Here is a 25100-nt window from a genome sequence, read left to right as displayed (position 1 = left end):
GCTTGGAGAGTGATAGTCCCTTGGGTACATGATTCATCCCAGCTGACTTAGAGCCTGGTGTCTGGATGTGCTGGTTCACACTCAGGCATGGCCATCCCATTGACTATTGCCCCGTGGTTATTCCAGAGCACACATTTAGTTTTTAGATTACTTAATTTAATTTAATCTCAGGGGATTTTGTAGCTAAAAGGCCAATTGATTACATCAACTCTTCATCCAGTTCTTCATTCCTTGGTTGCCTGTGTGGAGTTCAGTAGCTCCAGGGTGAGCTGATCTCTGCTCCTCTGCAGTTCTTCACACATTGTGTTCTCGTGTGTGTTCCTACACAGTGCCTTAACTCACATAGCAATGTCTGCCTGTACTGTTCCTCCAAAACTTTTGGGAAGCTGGAGTTAACTAATCCCCAATAAGCAGCATGTGGGCAGTATCATCATCCACACAGCACCAGACTCCTAAGGTTGAATGTCCTTTCCTTGAAGGATTTCCAGGGAGATGCTAAAAGAGCATGTGAGGTGTTGCTCTTCCCACCTGCAATAGCTAATGACCAAGATTCCTGCTGTGATTCCTACAAACACTGTGACTCTGTGTGTCAAAAAATAGAGAGTTCTGGCTTCCCTTCCAGGTGCTGGTGTAGCAGAGCCAGGCTCCCAAGAAATGCTAAGGAGGAGCATTATCTGTGGCTCAGAGATGAGTAAGTCTCTTTGCCGAGTCTGATTACCCACTTGGGATATTTGTGTTTCGTTATAACTGACACTAAGCAGCATGTTTGATTTGGAACAAATTTCAAGCAGGAACAAGTTCCAGCATCTGCATTTCCACTGCAAGCACAGTGAGGGACAAAACAGGTTAGAGCCTGCTAGGCCAAGGGTGGGGACCTCTAGGGAAGGGAAGGGGAGGGGAGCACAGTACATTAATCAGTTACAAGGAAAAGGAAGGAACAGCTTGAGGAGCTGATACTCCTCCCTTGCAAAAGGGACACTCTAGGCACTGAGTATCAGGTGTGTGTCGGGGGAAGCCCGGTGAGGGAGCCGGGGAAAGCCGGCTCCTCCCCCCCGAGTGCGAGGCTGTACCTGGTTATTAAGGAGTTGAGCTTATGCTGAGTCCTGAAGGAACCTGTTGGGAGGAGCTCAGGAGTGCAGGAGGGGCAGAAAAGACGTGAATACGGACACAGGACTAATCCAGCTGGAGAGACACCTCTCAGCATCAGCAGCTCCAGTCATGTTCAACTACCTGGCAGTCGAGGTGAGGCCCCAGCTCCACCGCAGCTATGGGAGCCAGCAAGGGGTGTCTGGGCCACTGAAGAGCCGCCTGGAGCAGCTGAAGAAGCCGTGGTGGAGGGAGCCCACCCCGCTGGTGCTCCAGCACAGCGAGACAGCCAGGCTGGTCATCGACGCCTTTCTTGAGCAGGGGGAGCGTGGCTACCTGAGCGCCATCGCCGAGGAGAGGGAGCTGCCGTTTCTTTCCACCTTGGACATGGAATATATCAGCCGTCAGAGGAACCAAAGCTTTCCAGACTCCAGTGCAATGAAAGACAAAGAAGCCGACCCTGGTGATGGGGACACTGGAGACAGGTTCTCCCTCAACTCTGAACTAACGTCGGGCACCTACTTCCCCCTCATGTCTGATGTGCACCCTCCGGAGCTGGAGCTGGGGTGGCCAGGGACGCCACTCCTCACAGTGTCTGGCCAGACTCAAGCTACTGTCATTTTCCAGAGAAACAAAACGAACAGCATTAAGGATTCGGTCCGGTCTCTGATCAGCCGGGCACGGACGGTACGTATAGAGCTGTGTCCCTTGAGGGGAGCCTTGTGCCGCAGCGCCCGGGGCCGGTGGCTGGTCCCACACCTGTAACCACACGCTCCACGCTGTCGCTGCTCTCTACATGTCTGGCATGATGTGATTGCTTCTTCTGCAGCAGCCCTGTAGCTGTTCCTGCTCCTTTCCTTTCTTGTAATTTCTTTTTGCCTGGGATTTCACGTCATCCAAGCAGTGCCCTTGCAGGCTCTCTGTGTCTGTGGCTGCAGGGATGCAGAGCAGTCCCAGAGCCTGGAGTGGGTGCGTGGCAGGGCCTGCAGTGTCCTTGGCTCTGTGTGTCCCTGTCAGCCCTTCTCCCTTGGCCAGAGAGTCTGCACAGCTGGGGCTCTTCTCCAACCCTGGACATCATTAAGCTGGACAAGAGAATAGCACTGGTGAGTTGCTGTCACAGAGAGAATCTCAGAATGGTTTGCATTGGAAGGAACCTTAAAGACCATCTCATTCCATGCCCTGCCATGGGCAGGGACACCTTCCACTATCCCAGGTTGCTCCAAGCCCCGTCCAGCCTGGCCTTGGGCACTTCCAGGGATCCAGGGGCAGCCACAGCTTCTCTGGGCAGCCTAGGCCAGGACCTCACCACATATGACCTAAGTAAATTTGTGGGACTGAAAATCACTGCCTGTGGTTTGAAGTAAGTTAGAATCCTGTCTCCTAGGTTTGATGTCTGTGCCTCTCTGGGGATGAGTAAGATCAGCCCATTTTGCCCCATTGCACAGTTTCTGGTGTGTTATTACAACCCTCAGATGTAATAAAAACCGGAAGACTACAGTGCCTGCCTACCAAGCACAATGCTGGCATGAATTTATTCACTCAATTATGCTGCTTGTTGTTTCTTTTGCTTTGCCAGTGTACTCTGTGTGGAAGAAGCAGCTCAGACAACTATCTCAGACACATTTTCAGCTTTTGTCTTTGTCCTCTTTATGGTTCTTTTCAGCTGTTTCACATTAAACTTCTTTTGTAGTATTTGTGTTGAGATATTGAGGAAACATTTAGAGCAAAGTTCACTTTAACCAGTCAGCTTCTGGCAATTTCTCTTATCACACCAGTAATTTCCTATTTAACTTTACAGTCACTCCTTACATTCATTGTTGCCCGTGCAAAAGCGGGAGATAAGGAATCACCTGGACCTCTGTTTGCAACTCACATGTGATCTTCTATTACTGTCAGCAGAGCGGAGCAAATGAATTTATGTATTCCCAGCAGCTCACATTGCTGCACAGCATCAAAACATCCTCAAAGAGCCACATATCAGTGAAGTTTGGGCATGATATAAGGTGAATGGGGATCTTTTTTCTTTCGCCCAAAAGAGCATTTTGCCACACGAGCTGCTGCTCAGTCGTAAGCAGCCCTTGCTTAATGCCTGAACTTCTATTGCATCTTATAGGCAATTACAGGAAGTTTTCGTCCAGGAAGTAAGTGACAAAAAACTTTGTTTGTCTTTGCAGACAGCTGATTTATGGTATCTTAAATGATCTGAAAAGTTCTGTGATATTGACTCCATCCTTGTCAGCAGTGGGGATTAAGGCACAGTCATGGCAGAATGCACAGAGTAAATGATTACCAAAAAATGTCCTCCCATCACCCAGCACGTGTCCCAGATTTTCAGTGATATTATGATCCTTTAAGCCACAGGAAAAACATCTTGCTGCTTCCTCAGTTCACAGGAACTTCTCAGTTGCTGCGGGCAAGTTGCCCGGGCAGTGGATGCTTTATTGTACTTTCAGTACATTCTGAGCTTTTTGCTTTCTTTGCTTGGGTTGACAAAGCCCTGACAATCTTCAGCCCTTCATGTTCAAGCTGGAGGTTTCACACTGTGTGTTTTACTGTTGTGTGAAATGTGAGAATGAGTTTTTAAGTATCTTACTGATTTATTACTGGTGTTCTACTGGCTTCTGGGTTAGCAGCTCTGGCCAGTGCTTCCCATGATTAACTCTATGATTGATGGTAATTCCAGCTCATTCACAACCCCAGTTACACATATTTAAGTACTTACTGAGTCATTTTGCTCAACAAACCATCCAAAAGGATGTTTCTTATGTGTCTTAAAACAGCAACCAGAGGTAAAAAACTTCCTTTGCTTGAAGTGCCAGTATGAACCATTTGGAGAACCACCTGGTTTTTTGCTCTGCAGCTGGTGTTTCTGTATTTCCAATATTTTTGCCACTAGACTTTTAGCTTTTGTCATAGATCCCTCTTTTAGAGTGTTTCTCCTCCTGTGGGGGATACAGTGTTGAGATGTTGAGATCCCCAACTGCTTTTCCCAGATCCTGTAGACAGGTGTGTCTTGAAATGCTGTTTGCTTCTTCCCTGGTAAAGTCACACAGAACAATGCCAGCTGACATCTCTTGCAACAGCATATTTGTACAGACAAATTAGCATAAGCAGCATTTGTTTCATTAGCACCTTTTGCTGGTGCAGTTGGTCTTTCGCCTTCACTGTATTTAACCAGCTCTCTTTGAAGACGGATGTTCAGATTTGAGCTTTTCTCTTTGCAGACATAAGAAGATGCAGTGCAGCCACACCTTTGTCTTCATTTGATAATACTATTACAATTTTGCTCTTGCTGGATGAGCTCCAACCTGGTTTGAACTGCCCATGCTGCTTCTTTCACCCCTCTTGTACACCTTAGACTCTGGCCGTGTGCTCGTGTCTGTACCTGGTGGCAGAAGGGTCCCTGATGGTCCCCAGGGAAGCAAGAGATCAAATGGCACCACTGTAGTAATGACCCAAACCACACTGCTATTGGCAAATACCAGTAAAACCAGCTGTGCTGGTTAGAAACCAGACAGATGGCAAACCCCAGTGGGGTTCTGGTAAGCGCTGTAATTCCTAAAGCGATGACTCCAGTAATTGCTGAATTGTGAGTTTCCAGAAGTGGGTTTGGAAATGTCATAGTTTAACCCTACAATGGCAAGGTGTGATTTTTTTTTAAAGCCTGTGGGGCAGCTGTGTCTCTGTAACATCCTGACCTCCCAAGGCCAAGCCATGGGCTCAGGGGCCGTGACCAGCATGGTGAGGAGCAGGGATGCTCCGAGCCAGCCCCAATCTTGCAGCCCCCACCACTGAAACAGAGGGGCTGGAGGCACTGACACAGGTTTAGGTTTGTGAGGTCCAATTGACTTGAATGCCCAAAGCTTTAAATGTGAGACATGAGTTGTCAGGAGCCTGAACTGCAGATGGTACTTGGATACCCAACTCCCACTGCTATAAAGAGCTGTTTGGAATGACCTTCAAAGCGGGTTGGTTTTGTTTTTTAATGACCATATGTTCTTAGGAGGTTTGAGGGGGAAAACCTTCCAGGGTCTTCTTCCCCCAAAATTTCTTGGGGTTGATCTTATGTTATTGTAAGAGCTGCCTGCTTTGATTTTCAAAAAGGTTGTGCTGATCTGAGGGCCCTTATGGATACCCTCAGTTAGAATGAGCAGCCCCGCACGGGCACGGGCATCTCCCTGTGCAGGGAGGGCACAGCAGCACACACAGGGCTGCCGTCCTTCCTGCCCAGCATCGGCCGTGCTGCACACCAGGAGCGCTGGGAAGGAAGGTGTGAGCAGAGCTGCAGCCTGCTCCACCTCCGACCAAGTAAAGACCCGCTCTGGAAAGCCTGGGTGTGACTACCAGGGCTCCACCCAGCTTGCACAAGCTGGCCCCGCTGCCTGGGGCTCTCGCTGACGCCGCAGCCCGGCCACCAGGCTGCCAGGAGCCACCTGCATCCAGCCTGGGCATCGGCTGCCACGGGGGACTGTGCCTTGTGCTGCTGTCTGCTCAGCCCCATCTCTCTCACAGTGAGCACTGAGGCCCTGGCAGTGCCAGTTTTGGGCAAGGATCAGCCCTGAATTGTGGCAACCAGCCCTGCCAAAGCCTGCACGCACTGGAAGAGGAAAGCAAGATGGTGTGAACCTCCTGTGCACCCTGGGTGCAGGCAGGGCCCCATAACATGTGGGATCAGGGGACAAAGGAGCATCGGTCTTCCTTGACTCCGTCACACTGACTTCCCAAGCAGAGTTTAGATTGTCCCCAGGACAAAGCCTGCCTCAAACTTAAGCTTGAGATGAGCTCGAATATCGCGAGGCGAAGTCTGGCTGAGAGGAACTTGCCTGAGGCTTTACACAAGGTCGGGGTATAGTTTTTTCACAGTGCTTCATCATCAGAGGATGTGTGACCCATCAAAGAAATTTGGCTAAATTGCAGTTGGCCTTTGGCTGGGGGACAGTGTGGAGAGACGTGGCAAAGTCCTTTTACACTGTGGGTCTCAGTGGTACCTTGTGCTGATGGACCAGCAGCAACGTTAATTTGGGAAGCTGAAGATGATTCTCAGTGCTTGCAGAGCTCCTCCAGGGCGTACTCTGCTCTCCATGAGATATGGGCACGTTTCAAGAGGGGAGAAGTTTGCCAAACCCTTGTAAGGCTTCTGGGAAGACAACACTGACAAGGGCTACAAAAAGAGGTGCCCTTGGGAGTCAGGTTCTGCAGCCTGTATCTCCCAGGGCCAGGGTGAGAGGGTGGAGATGTGGTTTTGGCCTGGACAGCAGGAATGATTTTTAGCTCTTGACAGCTGCCTTGTGTCCCATGTGTATGTCTGGGATCATACAATCACCTGGGAAGGTTCTTCCCCAAACCCTGCTGTGGTGAGCTGGGCCTCGGGCCTCTTGCAAGATGTTGAGGACCAATGACAGTGTGTTGGGGACAAAACAGAGCCACGAAATCTTGTCCCTCTGCAAAAGGGCTCAATCGCCAAGGGAGCAGGAATCAGCCTTGTGCCATTGCTGTCCTCTCTGCTGTGGCTCTGTGCAAAGGTCTCTCCATGGCGTGTGCAGTCTGAGAGCAGCCAGCTCCCCAGGCAGAAGACTGGGCTGGAGAGCACGGGGAAGCCCAGGGGCCCCGCTCTGCCTGTGGCAGCACTGAGGCCACGAGTGTGAGCCTAGAAAGAGGCAGTTTATTAATGAAAACGGAGCAGAAGAGCTACTGGGCACTGAGCAGTCTGGGCCAGTGTGGCAGTCTGGAGCAGAAATCCAAGGACAGTTAAACTTGGAGCTCCTCTCCTCTTTTCTGAAGCTATTCCAGATCAGATCCATGCCATGACTTCAATTTCCCCTGTTCCTATTTAAAGCTTGAATCACTGCACATGTAAAAGCTGACCTCACTGCCATCCTCTGCATTTAGCTCATGGTTTGAAGAGGAGCAGGTGAGCAGCAGCGGCAGAGGAAGGCTCACCCTGCAGGGGTGAGATCCACGGGGTGATTTGAACTATGGAGAGTTGCATTTGTGGCCATGCATGTAACACAGGCAGGGGAGGTGCTGGAAAACAGGCTCCCTCCTCACGGGGGCATGATGGCAGCAGGACTGACTGACTGACTGATGCATTTCGTGTGCCACGTGTGGTGCCAGGGCATGAACACTGAGAAGCAGAATAGTCGGTTGGAGCTTCACTCCCAATTTTAGTGGGTTTTGAGTCGTGTATTTGGGCATTCTCTGATAGGTGCAGAAACACAAATCAGGGTTATACACCCAATTTACAAGCAGCAGTTACCTTATTCACTATGATATGGTAAAGATGGGGACTAAAGTACTTGGGCAGTTCCATTATTTTTTTCAGCTTTTGAAAAGAAGTTTGCCTGATGGTAAATCCTTCCCTACATTTTTTCATCCTGCAGTGTGTTCCCATATTTCATGAGTTCTCAGTGTGAACTGCTGATGGTTCAAGATCTGTGACCAGGTTGCTCTGTACCCTCAGGTGCAGTGACAAATCATCCTGCTCAGCAAGTGCTCTCCTGCCTGTTCCTTCCTTCCCCCTGATTCCCACCACTGGTGGTGACAGCCAACAACAGATGGATCCCAACAGTCACTTCCTCATCCAAATAATGGCCCTCTCAATTGTCTGCTGGCAACTTCATTCCATGAGGAACAGAGCAACAGGGTCTCCAATCCCATCTGAATCTATTTATGGCTGATTTCCCTTGATGCATTATTCTTGTTGCAGGTCATTCTGTACTTTGAATTTTCTAGTCCTGGGTCAACTCACTTGTAGTGGCTGCTTGTCATGACCTACCTTTTGTTTTCTGTATTTTCATTCCAGTTTTTGGATAATTCATGTAGCCATGACAGTCTGCTGCCTCCCACTCCATCTCCTCAGTGGGATGGATTGCCATGGCCTTTTTCAACCTTATTCTTTAAAGAACTGGCAGTTCTCTTTAAAATTCTTTTCCTTTTTAAGACCCCTTCCTTGGAGACTTTATCTTAACTTTACTGAGATACATGTATTTTTATTTTTATTTTTATTTTTCAATAATCTTAGCGTTATTTCTTCTTTCTCCTGTCAGGTTTCATACCCATCACTTGCATCCCTGGCTGCATGAGCAGGAGTTCTGCCAGCAGGGAAAGGGAAGGGATCCTTTCCATGCACATTATTCTCTGATTTTGTCTAGGCACCCTTAGGATCTAATCTTGGAACGAGGACTTGTGCATACTTAATCAGGATACCTTCTCCCTCACCTGGTAGTGTGTCTGTCCTGAAAAAAAGTTGTACTTTTTCATATTAATCTGCCAGTCATGTAGAGTCACTCTTGCTGATTGAACAATGATTTTGCTCAGTCTCAGCTCTTGTTTATATGCTTTGCTCTTGGCATATTTTCTTAAGGCAACACATACTTGTTGCACCACTGACATTCAAAGTTTGTGTACATGTTACCCTTTCAGCTCTTCCTTTCTGCAAATAACAGATGAGACAGGAGGTACCTGGATGGGGATTGTCTTCATAATTATTAAAATTTGATTTTAGCTGCCACAGTGGGGTAAGAGCTGTTAAACACAAAGGTCCAGAATCATCTCCACTCAGGTGGCCACAGAGGCTCAGTAACTCAGGAGGTTTGAATAGTTTAAAGCACATAGTTTAAAGCACAATTAACTTGGGCATGAGATTTCAACAGTCTCTTGTGTTTCTTTCCTCCCCCCACCCCCCCCACCTCTTTTCTCCTGGCCAGGTGATAGCAATTGTGATGGATCTGTTTACAGACATGGAAATTCTGTGTGACCTGCTGGAGGCCTCAAGCAGACGGCACATCCCCGTTTACCTGATCCTGGATGAAGAGTACTTGAAGCATTTTGTGGAAATGTGCAATAAAATGGCTCTTACTCAGGACAGCTTCCCAGTAAGTTTTCAGTCACACACTGGATATGATAAACAGGTCTCGGAATTGATAAAAATGATGTACCCTGTGTTCTGTTCCCTCTGCCTGGTCCCTAGGACTCATCCCTTCTCCCTAGGATCTATCCCTTCTCTCACTGTCCCAGGCTAAGAGACCATGGCTGTTTGCTCTAGGAAATTGAGATCTGCCTGGACATAAAGAGGAAGGTGTGCAGGAGCCTACTAGTCCCATATATTGATGTTTTGTGGTCCTCACTTCAGTTTTCCATGCAGGGAATGGGAAGTTGGGGCCAATGAGATGCAGTGAGTTGCTGAGCATTTTGCTGGGCTGGTGCAGAGATGCAGAGGGAGGCCAGGAAATTTAGTTTATGTGAACCTGTATCATCTGGACACAGGAGGAGAGGGCACAGCCTCTGCTCTAGGACATAGAATTCCAAGAATTAAATTGCTCATAGTTCAGATCGCTGAGCTCAGGGATTTAAATTCTCCCCAGAGCTGCTGCAGGGCAATAGCTGGGAGGGCAAGCAGTGAGTCCCCTCAGATGTCCTGCTGCAAACCCCAGCACTTCCTTCTGCTGAACCCACAGGTTAAAAATCTCACATTAAGATCTGCTTTTAGGCTTTGCAATTCAGTTGTGAGTCCATGAGGGATTTGTGAAAAACCCAATTCCTGCTCAGTGGGTGCCCATCCCCCAGCGTGTGGGGCCCAGAGCAGATAAACAGTAAAAATGAACATGACAGCGCCACAAGCTCTCTTGGGAACTTGCAGCCCCATAGATGCACCCCAGTATCCTGCTCTCCCCATTTCTGGCTACCACCCATCAATGGAAGTTGGTTCTTTTGTTGTCATTTGTTATTCCTGTAAAGCCAGCAGTGCTGGCTATGCTCCTTCCCTGAGTGTGAGGATTCCCTGGAGCACTGACTCTACTGCAGCCACCAGTTTGATAGGTTTTCCCTTCAATTTTGTGGGGAACAGTTGAAAAATTTCCAGTTAGCTCAAAAGCATTCCTAGCTAAAAAACAAGCTAGGGACAATGCAAAAATAATGTTTTACAGCATATTCCAAATAGATGCAGTCATAAATGTCTTAATTTTCCCTCATTTTTAACCTGTCTACACAAAGGTTAATTTAGAGAGGCTTCTTTAGAGAAGCACTCAGTGCTATGGTCCAGTTGACAAGGTTGGACTTGATGACCTTGAATATCTTTTCCAACCTAAATGATTCTGTGATTCTTCCACTGTGCTGGGGAAGCTCTGTCGTGTCTTGCTTCTTACAAGCCAGACCCATTTCATCCTGCCTCTTGAGATGGCAGCTCTTAGGGAAAACTGCTCCATGCTGGAGCATGTTTGCTTCCACAAATAGCTTCCTCACTGAAGTGACCTGGTGGGTTCAGATGAATTCCATCTCTCCAAAATATATTTTATTGCTTCTTATCCAAGAGGTGCCCATTTTTAAAATTAAAATTAAAATTAAAAGGAGTTTATATCCATGGAGATGCCTATGTGTCTTTGTTAGGCCTGATGTCATGTCTTGTGCTTGAATGGGTAATTAACACTTGCCTCCCCATTCCATGACTCACTAGCAGCTCTCCATCTGAAGTGTCTCTTATGCTGATGCACCTAAGCAGTCCATTACCTACAGGCTGGATACACATCTGAGTGGAATGAGGGTACATATTTTATGCCTGCCTCTAAGTTGTGACAGGATGTGGTGGTAAATCTCCATTTGGAATAATTGGTGACAATTTGGGGTTGAATGGGGAATTTGGGGTAATTGCCCCTCTGGCGTCTTACTTCTGACAACAACATGTGAGTCTGCTGGTGGCAAATTCCAGTGCTGAGCATCAGAAAATCCCACGTGGAGCATCGGGCAGCGGTGACAGAAGAAGCCTGAACTTGGAGTTTTCAAGCATCCATCTGCTGCATCTGGAACTACTGCCTGGATGGAGCAAGAGTAGTACCTGGCAGTCCTGCAAGACTGCAGGATTCTCATCTTGTTGGGTTGATTCAGGGCCTGGGTTGACAAGAGGAAGAAGAGGATGATTAAAATCAACCAAATATCAGAAACTCACCCAGCCTTGGAAGGGATAAAGGGAGTGAAGAAATACTGTGGTGACAAATTTATAGAATGTCCCTTACCTGAAGTTGTTTTAATTTCCCCAGGAAGGAGGGGGGGAGGAAGCTCCTCCCAGTGAGAACCAGTATTACTAAAACCTTGGCACTGGAAGAAAAAAATCCCTGTGTTGACTGGCCACAGGACAAGGTGAACCCCTCCCCAGGTATCCAGCGTTATCTTGGTCTGATTCAGGAACTTGTGGTGTCATTTCAGAGGATCACAGGTTAATGCAAGTCAGCAGGGACCTTAGGATGTCATCAAGTCCAGCCTCCCACTCAAACCAGCGTCGCCTGTGAGGTCAGGGCCTTACCTGGTCTCGTCTTGCAGATCTCCAAGCATGGAGACTGCACAGTCTCTCTGGATAACTTGTTCCAATGCACAACTGTCCTTACAGGGAAAAGGTTTCTCCCTGCTCATAGGTGGCAGATGAGGGTATGTTCTGGGACAGAAAAAGCCAACAAGTGAGAGCCACAGTGTGAAAATTGTGAAGTTTCAGCTCCGTCCCTTCTAGAAGTTTCCATGAACTCGAAAGAAGACTGAACCAGTACTTGGAGGAGAGATCATGGTGGGGTTCCCACTGAGACAAACCACAAGAAGCTCAGGAAATCTCCTGAGCAGAAAACAGGGGCAGCAGCAGTATTAGGGGCAGCATCATAAATGATGGCCCTCTTCCTGCTCTTCCCAGCTGCCATGGCCCACTGCAAGAGGGAGCTGGGTAGGCTCTGGTCTGGAGGAGCAGATTTGCTGCTGCTGTGCAGCCCTGGAGGGCAATGGTGCTCCTGGGTGGGCTGGGAGACCCTCACTGCAATGTGAGAGCCCAGCCTTTCCCACCTGGCGGGTGTTCCCGGAGGGAAGCACAGCTCCTGCCCGCGGGGACTCAGGTGGCAGAGGGAAGCCACCCGGGGGGAGCCGCTGCCCAGGAGCCTCCTGCTCCTCACCCGAGGGTGCCAGGCTGCCCCGAGCCCCGAGGGGGGCAGGAGAAGGGGGCACAGGGGTGCCCAGGGCCGGCTCGGGAAGGGTGGAAGGGGAGCAGCAGGGAACATCTGCAGGCGAATCCCAGCTGCTGGTGCTTGTCCCCGGCCTGAGCCGGGCCAGAAATCTGCTGGGTTGGCGGAGGGGCACGGCCACGTTCCCCGAGCGCCCACCTCTGCCAGGGGCAGATCGGCCCCGACGCCGAACCAGCTGCTGTAGGGCTTTGTCTGTCGCTGGGCTGATGCTCCGCAGGGATGAGGTGCCCACAGAGGAATCTGCCGGTCAAATGCAGCCGGTGACAGGTTGTGACAGCTCCTGGGATTCCAGAGGTGCTACAGGTGTCAGGGGAGCTGGCCTGGAGGGCAGGAAGAGTGGCCTGGAGGACAGGAAGGGATGACCTGGCAGCCCCGCGTAGGTGTAAGCCTTAGGGATGTTTATTTACATGCCAGATGTTTTGTTTGGCACTGTATCACACAGAGCAGGTCAGTAACAGTTTCCGGTGACTGTTCTGCTCTTCTGCCTCCCTCACCCGAGGTGCAAGTAACGTTATGGGCAAACACCTCACATTATGAAAAAGGCTCCTGATGGATACCAAGAGCCATATTCCCCAGTTTATTCTGGGCAGTTGGTTTTACAGGCCAAAGCTGTATCAGACAAGTATTTGCAGTTTTCAAACAGTGGAGCATCAGTTGAGTACAGCACCTGAAAATGTTAATATCATTTAAAATTTTGATAAAAGGAAATCCTTAAAATGTAGATATTCCTCTCTCTAAGTCTTTTTTTCATTGAGCGATGTTTTAGTTTTAAGCCTGTCATTGTATAAAATCAGAGCAGACATTCTATTGATTAGAAACTAGTAGGCTGTTTTGGCCAAAATTTAGTTCAATGCAGAGCCATCAGCTAGTGTGGGGAGTTGAATGTTATTAATAATCTGGAAGAAATTGCATAGTTTTACATGCTTCAGAAGTGATCTGTAGGCTCTTAGGATTCTCCCAAGTTTTTTTCAAACTAGAATTTGCACTTGAGTGCAACTTGTTAATTTTTGCCGTTGTTTTTATCCTGTAGAAGCCGGCAGTGTGACAAAATATTTGGTATGTAGGAGCCAAGAAATACTTAATGCCTTGTTGAGTTCTACCTCTTGGCACGAGCTCGAGGGAGTCCAGCAGTGATGCACAAGGGAACATCTCAGTTTAGTTCAGTACATGGCCCCTTACCAACTCTCCTTGCTTTGGTTTCAGAACATGCGCATAAGATGCCTGAGTGGAGACACGTACTACAGCAAAGCAGGCAAGAAATTTGCAGGCCAGGTTCTGGAGAAGTTTGTCCTGGTTGATTGTGACCAAGTTCTTGCTGGTACATACAGGTAAGAAAATACAGCAACTACTGTGGCAGAGACTGTTGTCACTGAGGAAATATTCCTTACCAAAATACTGAATGATGTAACTCCTAGTGCTGCATGTTGGTTCAGCAGCTGCCCTGCGTTCACCTCAGGCAGTGCTTTCACAGTTTTCCAAGCCTCCATCTTATCCACCCTCCCTGCCCTTTCCTTAGCTGAAGACCTCAGACTTTTCAGTCTTTCCTCATACAGCGGCTGCTGCATCCCTCAGCTTTTTTAATTCTGTTTTTCTGCACTCTCTCTGACCTCACTACCTCCTTCTTGAGGTGCAGAGACCAGAACTGCATGTGGTCCCCCTGATACGCTGCACCAAGGTGTTCGAGAGGGGTAAAAGGTGCCCAGACTCTGGTTTGTGATTGCGGCCCTTGCTGGCAGGGGCCAACACTCACTGCATGTTTTAGTTGCCATTGCACTCCAAGTTGATAATGTCAGACAACTGCTGCTGCTGATTCCGAGCTCCTTTCTGAGCTGCTCCAGGTTCAGCATCATACAGACCATTTTCCCCTATGGATACACCACATTTTCCTTTACTGAAGTTCATCTGCCACATATTTGTCCACTTGCTCAGTTCTGTGAGGTCCTTCTGGATTCGCTCACCTTCAGTGAGGTATCCAACCACCTGAAGGAACTGAGCATCTTCTGCAAACCTGGGGATTTCACTGCACCCCTCCATGCCTGAGGGCATCCATGTGCTCACTGGTTCCCTCACCAAGCTCCAGCAGGTTCGTGAGGCTGGGCTTGCCTTTGCCTTTGCCCTGTTGTCCGTGCTTCTCCATGCTAGCAGGAATCTTTTTCTTCACAGCACACTCTGCATGCCCCAGGGTAGAGGGCAGCTCCAGTGGTGTGTGGGCCTCAAGACCACATTCAGAGGCCTCTCTGTAGGTGTGGTCATACTGGAAACCTCCCAGCCCTTGGCCTTTCTGGTGGTGCTGATACACAGGAGTGAAACACATCTCAGTGCCACCGACACCAGGGATAGATGCAGGAAGTTCATTGAGGTTCTCAGCTATGGCCTTGCCATCACCCTTTTGACCCCCAGGCCTCAAATGAGCCCACTGATTCCTTGGCTGCCAGTACAGCACTTGTGAGCAACCTACAGCCCCAGTCATCCTGGGGATTTTTGGTCTGCTCCCTTTCAACTCTTTTTGACCTATTGCTGCATTTTTACATAGTTGACTTTCTTGAAATTGAACCTCCACATGCTGCATTTATTTAGTTTGCTCTCCACTAAAGAGTTAAAATTGTGTTGTGATCATTCTTACAAACGGGTTCTTCCACTTCTGCCTCTGGAACCAAGTCTTACACACCATTCTAGACCACATCCTGAATCACATCTTTTCTTGTGGGTCAAACAATTTAGACTAGTTAATTCTAGCATGTAATAATTTATTGCTTCCAAAAAGTTTTCTCCATGGCTCATCCCAGTGAAGCATTAACCTGTATGTGTATGAGTGGGTGAAATCTCCCACTATTGCTGCCCATCCTAATTTTGCAGCCTCTGTGATCTCAGTTAACATTGTTCTCCATCACAGTTCTGATCAGAGGGTCAGGACTACTGTTCTGGTGCTATATTTTTATTACTAGACTCTTTTTAGTTACTTTTCCACCTGCAGATCTCTCCCACAGTATTTTCACACTGTTGAGCATCATATTATCCTTCATGAACAGTGCAGCTCCTCAGGACAGCCTGCTCTGATATTTCTGTGAATTTGGTGTCCTGGCAATACTTTTATTCTCCTTCCACCGGATCTCCTTGCACACTGCTCTCCCTCTCCCTTTCTCTCTCTTTCCATCTCTCTGTGAGCATGTGCTGGACCCTCAGGCTACCAGTGTCCTTGTCAGTGCTGTAACTTCAAGCTGCACTTTCTCCTCTGGTGTTGACTTCATCATCTCCAAGAGTGGAGGTCTCATCTCATCAAACTCTGGCAAAATGAATGAAAAATGGAAGTACATGGTTGAACATGGTTGTGTCAAATCTCTAAGCAACATGGACAGCAGTGTCTGGTAGCATTTTGACCATCCTAAGACACTTAAAAACAATGGAGTGAATCACTGCCTGGAAACACAGGATCCTGGAATCATAGAATTGGTTAGGTTGGAAAAGGCCTCTAAGACCCTTGAGTCCAAGCATTCCCTCAGCACTGCTGAGCCCACAACTAACCCACGTCACATCTACTCATCTTTTAAACCCCCTATCCATCTCCATGGGCTGCAGGAGCAGGGAGCACATAACTGGACCACTCAGTTTTGAATGGCTAAAGCTGAGCATGTGTCAGCTGGATTGAACTGCACAGCTGGAGGAATATCTGATTTCCCTGGGGCCCAGAGTCAGGGTATTGCTGAAAATGCAGGTGCAGCTCTCTGGGTCAGTTCCTCCCCGTGCTGTTCAGGGCAGGGACTGGGGGCTGTCATGTGCTCTCTTTCTATAGATCTCTGCAGAGCTGAAACTTCTGGAATTCTGGAAGATAGTATTTCAGTTGAATAGGGTCTTACATCTGATTCTGTGGTGTGCCAGTAAGCACAGGATGTTCTGGACTAACAGAAACAGTCTCTTCTCAAGGAATTTGTTCAACAGTTGTCAGAAACACTTCCACAGGAGAAAATCAGGATGTCTGCTCCTGAGTTAGTGCAACCTGTATAGGAGATATTTCAATTACTGTCCCTGCAGATGGGAAAGCCAGATGCAAAGGATAAGAACAGTTACCGAGTAAAGCCAAAGATCCAGGGTGGAACCAGGGGTGTCTCGGGAGGATACAGGAATGAGGGTAAGAGTGTCCTTACCCTGCAGCAGGTTTTGCAGTTCACCAATGCAGTGTGCAAGGATCAGGGGTTTCAGAACTCTGGGGTTTTATGTTGTACGTGCTTCTCTATGTTCAGTTTACCATCAGAGACTCTTTCCCACCATGTCTGGCCTCCATGATACCCTCTGGCAATGGCTTATGCAGTTTAATTTATGTTTTGTGTGAAGAAGTGATCCATGGTGTTTACAGTAGACCTACTGCTAGACAATTATATTTGATGTCCCCAAAGTCCCACAAAATCAGTGGGTACAGAAAATCAGTGTTTCCTATTTACTTTCTTGACTGCATCCACGATTTTACCCTCCCCCATTATAATCCCTCATGTGAATCACCTCTTCTCCAGGTGAAGTATCCTTGGCTTTTTAGTAATTTCTTGTATCCAGAGTTTGAATTTATTGACATTTAATTGTCCATCATTTTGTCACATATTCCCCCCTTACAATAAGATCCTCTTGTAGCTTCTGTTTATCCAGTTTTCTTTTGATCCACAATAATTTTGCCACGAGCTCTGACACGGACAATTTCTACAGTTTTTTAGGACTTGCCTCAATATGTTGAACAGCATTGATCCCAGCACAAAACCTGTGGGTTTCCAGTGGCTAAATTAAACCTATTGCAAATGTTTGTATCTTTAATCAACTGCTACTTCTTGAGAGGACCTTCCTTTGTAGGTACTCCATGATCACTTAATTTTTCTAGCAACAAAAATGGTCTTTGCTGAATGACCATGTCAAAATCTCTTTGAAAGTTCAATTTTGATACATCAAGCACATCTGTGTGCTTGCTGCCTCCTACAAAGATCTGTAAGAGGCTTTTGAGGCATGGCTTCCTTCCACAAAAACATGCTGAGTCTACAGCATTATGATTATAGTTATTTATGCATCTAATCATTTTACTCCCTATTTGCTTCTACCAGTTTGTTCAGTATGGAAATAAGACTGGCTGGTTTGTAGTTTTCCAGAAGCTCTTTAAAAGGTTCCCATGTAATACTTTCCATTCCTCTGCTACTATGTTCAATATTAAATGATAGGTTGTTCCCTGGTTCATAATTGGAAAATCGCTGACTTCCAGTTTTTGAAGGCTGTTTGCTTTAATATTTTTGGTTAATGCACCTTTTAACTATGGTGAGTTTTTTTAATGATTTAAAATGTCTTTATTTTGATAGGTACATTTTCTCTGAGATCTAATATAGCATCTTTAAACAATCTTCATGCCACCTCAAGCATTTAACCTTTTCGATTACTCTTTTAAATTTCTTTTTAATAGCATTCCTTGCTTTCTCTTTGAAGTTAAGCATTACTGTTGTGGATTATTTTGGTCCTGAAAGAATATTTGATATGGGTAGGTCATGGTTATTTTTTGCTGAGTGGCCTTCCCAAAGAAACTCCCTGAACTGTTGATGTTATTTCTCCTTCTGTTGGCTTTCTGGTTCGTTTTTCCAAAAAGTGGTCATTTATAGTGTCTAAAATGCAGTCTCGGCAACTCTCCTTATAGTGGCCCCCATTCAACCTGGCAGGATCTCCCTTTATCCCTCTGCTTTCTGCCTTCTTAGTCTCTCAGCACCCCCTCAACGTGGCTTATTTACCATCAGCAGCACTCTGCTCGCAAAGTTCCCACTACAGCCACTGTGCACTTTTCTAAACACAGCTTTATTTGTTCAGATGTTCTCCATTGATTCTAGTTCCTTACCCAAGTGTCACTGATTTCCATCCTGTCCTTTTATCAGAATACAGTTTTCTTGCATTTATTTTTAAAGTGAAGCATGTGATCCCAAACTGTGTGACCTTCTACATGTCCCAGCTTTGGTCTGTAGCAATCCACTGCTTCCTGCTGTCCATTGGGTTACTCCAGTCTGGCAGCTCTGCAACGAGGAGATGAGCAATGAAGAAAAGGACCCAAATATGCAGGAATACTTCAACTGTCCTTCTGCTTCCACAGGTTTTATTCGTGCATACTACAAGAACAACATGGAATTGTGTCAGGGGGGTTTAGGCTGGAGATCAGGGAAAGGCTCTTCCCCCAGAGGGTGCTGGGCACTGCCCAGGCTCCCCAGGGAATGGGCACAGCCCCGAGGCTGCCAGAGCTCCAGGAGCGTTTGGACAATGCTCTCAGGCACAGGGTGGGATTGTTGGGATGTCTGTGCAGGGCCAGGGGTTGGAGTGGATCATCCCAGTGGGTCCCTTCCCACTCAGGATGTTCTGTGATTCTATGATTCTTTAACTTATTCTGATCTATTGCTGCCTATTGGTACAGATCAAGCATATTTTTGCAGCATTTTCTAAATATGGAAACTAAGCTCACTGCTCTTGTCTTAAACAAATGTAGGCAAATTAGTTTAGACCCTTCAACTCTTACGTGTACATTGATTAAATGTTTAACATTGTATTTCTTCTAAATGAAGGGGAAAAAAAACTAGATTGAGGTATCTAGGCAAAGCAATAATCTAAAATCTTAAATGTAATTATATATCTAGCTATTTAGGATTATTCTGGGCACCAGAAGAAATAGGGTGTTTATTTGAGCACTTAAGGTATTTACTGTTTCAGCAGGTGAGAGGAGCCCAAGGGCAAATAGGGGCTAGAGCTAAACAGGATCTTGAACAGGAAAAGAAGAGTAAACACTTGCCAGGCTAGAAACAGAGAAAAGAGCTGGTATTGTCAGCCTGAAAGGGAGTTATGTGGCTGTTTGAGTTGTCTTAGAGGAGATTAAATTTCTCTGCTGAAAATGAAAGATGGTCACGCTATCAGGGTGTGCCTTGCCATGGGCACAGAGAGGAAGGAGCTCAGTGTTTGCTGTAGTGGGAAACTCAAGATCTGGGGTTGAAGCTGACACAGCAGCTGAAACTGAAAAATGAGAGGCAAAAGTTTACAGGAGTACAAAAGCTCTGCACGTGGCTTCAGGAGAAATAAATCTGAAGTACAGAAGTGTTTGGCAATGGACAGATAAACTACATGGGTTTGAAGCTGGAGGAAGCTTAGAATTTCTTTCAAAGAAAGGTGCTTATACTCGCAGGTATCCATGGCCCAAGCAAAAGGAAAGAGCTTTGAAGGGGGAGTTCCCGATCTAGCTTGATGAGGAGTCACCTCAAGAAAGAAATTCTAATTAAGCAGGAAGTGAGTGCGTAAGGAGTGGGAAGCACAGTGCATCAGCAAGGGAAGCCCAGGTGACACACACAGCAGTGCAGTGACATCACCAGGAGATGAGTTATGGACAGCCTTGCTGGGCACACCAAAGCAGGGAGGAGCAAATCCTCAGGTGTGTAAATAAAAAGTGAATCCAGGAGAAAGAGACAAGGTCTGCTGCTGGAAGGATGAATAAGAAGTAAGAGATAACAGACATGGGTGCCCAAATTAGTTGAATACATTGCATGGTTTGGATCAAAAGGAAGATGAAAATCAAGGAATGGAAATTATTTCAAGTGTGTTGGGAGCAAGCTAAAAGAGCTTGCTGCAATAAAGGCAGGTCGTTGTTACCTTATCAAAGAAAATGTCACTTGAAATGGAAGATCTAGTAATGAGTGTTATGTGGTACATGCATTTAGCCATGAGCAAAAAAAAACCCAAAGAAGTTTGTGTTGGCACATGGAAAGAAAAGAATGGCTTTGTGACAGCCCAAGTGACACAAGAGCAATAAAGATGAGTTTGAGAAACTATTGAAAGAAGCAAAAAACCTTCTGCTGCAAATTGGTATCTCGTCTGTTGGAAAGAGCTGAAGCAGAGAGGCTGAGTGTGGAGATCTGGAGTCACCCGTACAAACAGCTGAGGAAAGGCAAAGGCCACCGTGACCCCAAAGCAGAGCACGGCTCTACAGGGGGGCACGCAGGGAACTAATCTGGGTGTCGAAAATGCTGCTGAGACAGAGACTTGTGGAATACCGCAGGTGCTCTCCCCACTCCTGCTCGGCCCACGCCAGAGCCCCGGGGCAGGGGATGCTGCGAGGACTGGCCGGGGTCCCCCACGGCCCGGAGGTGATGCTGCACCTCCATCTCCCGGCCAAGGGCTGAGCTGCACCGCTCCCGGAGAGTCCGAAGGCAGGGTAGGGAGGAGGGGATCCTATCCTGCAGCCATCCTCTCTCAGAATCCTTTGTGTCCCAGGGTGATCTAGAACTGCTGTGAGAAGCAGTTTTTTATAGGGGAAAAACAATGTCAGGAAAATCCAACCTCTCTCAGACGCTCCCGTGAAGTTTTAGCATCCAGGGTGGCCTGCAGGAGGAGGAGCTCCACAGCCCACGAGGGTGTTCTGTTGTGCAAAGAAGTACCTCTTCTTGTCTGTATTGGATTTGTAACCTGTGAACTTCAGCCAGTGCCTCACTTTTATACCAGAAATCATTCCCTGGCTATTTCCTCCAGGCCATTCTGGGAAGAAAAGACCTTTATCAGTTTGTAGTGATGGGAATAGCCATGGCTGGTGAGACCCACATTGTCCCACCCTGGAAACCTGTCCTGTGGCAAGGAGGGCTGTGCCACCAGGGGACTTGGATGATTCCTTCCAGAGCCTGTCATGACACAGAGTGAGCAGGACCCCATTGGATCAGCACGGGAAACTGGGACACAGGAATGCCTGGACTGGGGCAAGAGCTGTAAGAGGCACCAGGGACAGGGACAGTCATAAGGCTGGGGAAGTGCTCTCCCCTCACAGGGGGAAGGGCAGTTCACATGGGTGAGAGGAGATGGCTGGGTGCACTGGGACTGGGGACAATGTTGTGACAATGTGGCCAGAGCCACCAGCACTCTTGGGAGCCAGGAAGTGCCCTGGGACAGATGCCTTTGACAGTGTCGATCCATGAAATCTCTCCTGTCTGGACTCCTGCATTTCTTCAAAGAACTCTCAGGGCTTTTTGAGAGATAACATTCCTTTGCCAAAGCTGTCTTTCCTATTATCTCATGTTTCCTATGTGGCCATAAATTGTATTCTTTAGAAGAGTCTCTAGTAATTTCTGTATCTACACAACTTATATCTATCTAATTTGTGAGACTTAATGGTCTGGAACATTAAAAACATTATATCACATTAGCACCCTCCCATTCTCCTGATAGCCAGAGCCCTTTCAAGTGGGAGATAGCACAGCCTGGTTAGGAGCTGAGCTATTGCATCCTGGCATTCCCTTGGTGCTCTTGGGTTGATGTTCACCACTCCTGCCCAGTGGCTGATATCTGCTCTGTTGATGTTTTCCAAACTCTTCTACAGAGATCTCAACAGGAGACTGATCCTCCCTTATGTTCTGTACAAAGGGGGGCTCAGGGCAGCCCAAGATCCTGTACAATAAAGGGATGCAGAGGAATTATCTGAACACTCCTGTTACACACGGACCATGTGCCTCAAAAAGAGCTGAATATTTCTTCTTTCACCTTTTGCAATGTGTGACCCAACCTTTTTCAAAGATGGTCTCTCTGGGCTATGGAGCTTCTTCTCTGTCATTTAGCCATCCCAGCTAGTTTCTGGTTTGGTTTTTTTCCCCTAATATCTCTGTGAAGGGATGCATTTGCTTTGAGCCTCCAGAATGGTATTTCTGAGTACTCTTCATGCCACCCACAAAGATCTTTTCATTCTTTTACTACTTTTTCATTCTTACCTAATGTACCTGGTTTGATATGAAGCAGCAGAGTATTTTTTTCATTTTATGCTTCTCTTTGGGGTGTGATTGCTGAGTGTAAACATAACCAACACCAGTCCGACCTATAACAACTGCCGAGTGCTCAGGGACAAGCCTCAAGAGCTGGATTTCCTACTACAAGTTCCCAAATAGCTGTCTTGTGAGCTAAACATTGACAAGGTCCCAAAACACAGTGCCAGTATCTTGTCCTGAAATGACATTTACTTGAGAATGTAATCTCCCATGGCAATTGCTATCCTGGAGCTCCTGTCATTTTATCCTGCTCTTCAGAATCAGTGTCTTGCTTTAGCAGCCGATAACACAGCACTCAGCTGGTACTGCCACCTCTGAAAATTCTGGTTTATTTGACACATTTAGTCTGCTGGTCTGGTTTGACTACAGGAAGAATAAAAAATCAGCTGATGACTGGGATGACCAGAAGCCTGGGGATCCCCCTCTGGAAGGAACTTCCCTGTTTAATCAGGAAAAGGAAGATTAGGAGAATGTGGTTACAGTCTGTAGCTATACTGGGGAAGAGCTAAATAGGGTACAGTTTGGGCACAAACAAGAGGTAGGGTTAAACACGTAAGGAAAATTTGCAGAGTGGCAATTAATGGAAGTTTTTCCTCAGCTAGGGCAAAACCACTTTGGTTTTAAGGTAGAATATGACAAGCTCCCAGAAAAGATCCCAAAACACTTAACTGTGAGGGCAGGGACTGTTGAGCCAAGAATGAACTTCTATTGCATTTGGGAATCCCGCAGCAATGCTTATAGCAAACATCACCAGCCTTCCTGGTTCTGAGGTATTCCTGTGGTCTCTGGAGACCTTCATTCCTCAAGGCAGTGCCCAGGAGCTCCGTTCCTCACTTCCTGCCTGCCCAAGCAGCTCCTACAAGCCCATCATGTGTTGCAGATGTCAGGACATGAGACTCCTGCCAAGACGAGGGGGCCCCAAGCTGAAATTAAACAACCACTTTAGGGCTGCTCTTTTGTAATTATGTGATGAGCATGTTCATCTCCATGAGCAGTCTCACACCTGCCTACTTAGAGAAAGTTTTAACACGACAAATTGGGTAGCAATCCATCACTGGGATGTTAAAATCCATGCTAGGCATTTTGGCACTCTGTGAACTAAAGTTACATGTGTTTGTTTCTTTTCCTGCAGTTTCACCTGGCTTTGCAGCCAAGTCCACACTGGCCTGGTGACCCACTTCCGTGGGCAAATTGTTGCAGAGTTTGACAAGGAATTCCGGTACTTGTATGCAGAGTCCAGAGCAGTGACCAGCTTCTGTGTGCCAGATCCCGGGACATGTCTCTCTTCTTGGAATACCTCAAAAGTTGACAACTGTCTTTTAAAACCCACTCAGGGGAATGATACTGAGACCCTAAGCCCCTCCAGCAGCCTTTCCAATGTGAGCATCAGGAGCATAAAAGTGTCTCCCTTTATGAAAAACTCCAGCTGCAGTGCACACCAGGAAAAGCAAGATTCCAGCTCCGATTCTGGCAATAAAAAGGGGAAGGAAGACACATTCCTGAAGCCCACTTGCCCTAAACAGCAAGAAGAACCACCAGACTCAGCAAACAGTCCTCCAAATAAACCCACCCCAGCCTCGTATCCCAAATTAAACCTCATAACAGCAAGGACATTCCTGCAGCCAGAGCCTTCCTCCAATAAACCTGGTTATCAGGGGGACACTAAGGCTGACAGCAGCCACTGCTCCCCACCGAGAGCAGGGCAGCTGCTGCAGTCCCTGTCGGAGGGTACCGGGAGCAATGGGACAAGCCTGAAGCAGAGAGGGCCTGTGGCCACCTCCGGGGAGCTGCCAGCTGAAAATGAGAATGTGTTTTATGGGGTGGAAAAGAGACAGAGCCCTGGACACGGCCATTTTGACCTGTTCTCCCCATACAACCACCTCAAACGGGATAAAAAGTCCGTAGTGCCTTGCTACGACAAGTTCCCGGAGGACGTGCTGCTGGAAAAGAACAGTGCGTATGGGGCGGAGAAGAGAATGACTCTGGGGCACAGCAAGCTGGACCTGATCACCAAGTACAACAAGCTAAAATCCAAACACATACACAGTCGGTTCGAACTGTGACCTAGGCCTCGAGCTGGCCTCTGGTCTGATTTTCCAGGGGGTGCTTTTCCCCACCCAATCATCACACCTGGGGCTTGGAATCAAAACACGGGTGGCAAATTAGTCTTGTTCCTGTTAAAAGGTGTCTAATCTATGTAGATGACTGATTCAGACGAGCTTAGCACAACAGCTCAAATTTTCAATTACATGATTGTGGCAGGAGGGAGAAAAGCACATAAACATAATCCACAATCTTTTTACCCATTTGGGAAAGAACCATTTCCCCTCAAACTTACAGCAAAGCCATTGCTACAGCTAGAAACTGGCCACTGAGGTCTTCAGGGCGAGTCCTGGTTCTCTCCATGCTGAGCAATTCCTCTCCTCTTATCCATATGGTGAAAATGAAATGGCCAAAGGCAGGGGGATGTGAAAAATAAAGGAGTTGTTCTGCTGGAAAAAGCCGTGTTGGGTCCTGGTGGGAGGGTGAGCACTGAGCATGGCCAGGGCCCTGCCATACTGAGCTGTGCCAGGCCAGGAGGGGCAGGGACGTGTCTGGGCACATGTTTGGCATCTGCACACGGCTGACATTGGCACATCAGTGGTGTCAGCACACGGATGGGGGCTGCTCCTTGGGCACACCTGAACACTGGTGGCAGCTGACACAGGTGGCCCTGGTGTAGAAGGAGTGAGGCGCTCAGGTGGCACCTGGGTCATGGGTGGCCTGTCAGCACACAGGTGACACGTCTGCTGTCCTACACCACGAGTGACAGCACGGAGGGGATGCCCAGGCACGGCTCGTGCTGGGACAGGGACAGGGACAGCACCTGGGGGCACCAGGGCATGGGCTGGGGCTGCTCACAGATGGGGGTGGCCCACAGTGGCCAGGGACAGGGACAGCACTGGAGCACCCGGCACAGGCACAGAGACAACCACAGCACACCTGGCACCGGCACAGAGCAGGGACGGCCATGGCACACCTGGTACAGGCACAGAGCGGGGACAACCATGGCACACCTGGTACAGGCAGGGACAGCCATGGCACACCTGGCACCGGCACAGGGGCAGCGATGCCGCACGTGAACCCGTGGCGGCCCCTGCAGGCTGTGCGGACACACGGGCCGGCTCAGCCCCAAGTGGGATCTGGGCATGCGGGGGCGGGTTGTGTCCCCCAGGGCCGTGGCGAGGCCCGGGCT

At 47.9% G+C, this 25100-nt stretch overlaps 1 protein-coding gene across 1 annotated transcript; it reads left to right on the top strand.

The window, feature by feature from the left end:
* Positions 1-939: 939 nt before the first annotated feature.
* FAM83C (family with sequence similarity 83 member C) lies at positions 940-24364 on the top strand. Its single transcript, XM_032127269.1, has 4 exons — positions 940-1773; positions 8793-8960; positions 13281-13405; positions 22998-24364. The coding sequence occupies exons 1-4, from the start codon at positions 1219-1221 to the stop codon at positions 23926-23928; spliced, it is 1779 nt and encodes a 592-aa protein (XP_031983160.1). The 5' UTR covers positions 940-1218; the 3' UTR covers positions 23929-24364.
* Positions 24365-25100: the final 736 nt, after the last annotated feature.

The sequence above is a fragment of the Corvus moneduloides genome, chromosome 17 (assembly GCF_009650955.1).
Source record: "Corvus moneduloides isolate bCorMon1 chromosome 17, bCorMon1.pri, whole genome shotgun sequence".
Classification (NCBI taxonomy): Eukaryota; Metazoa; Chordata; class Aves; order Passeriformes; family Corvidae; genus Corvus; species Corvus moneduloides.
Note: the sequence above shows the minus strand (reverse complement) of the source record. Positions and strands in the feature narration are given on the sequence as shown.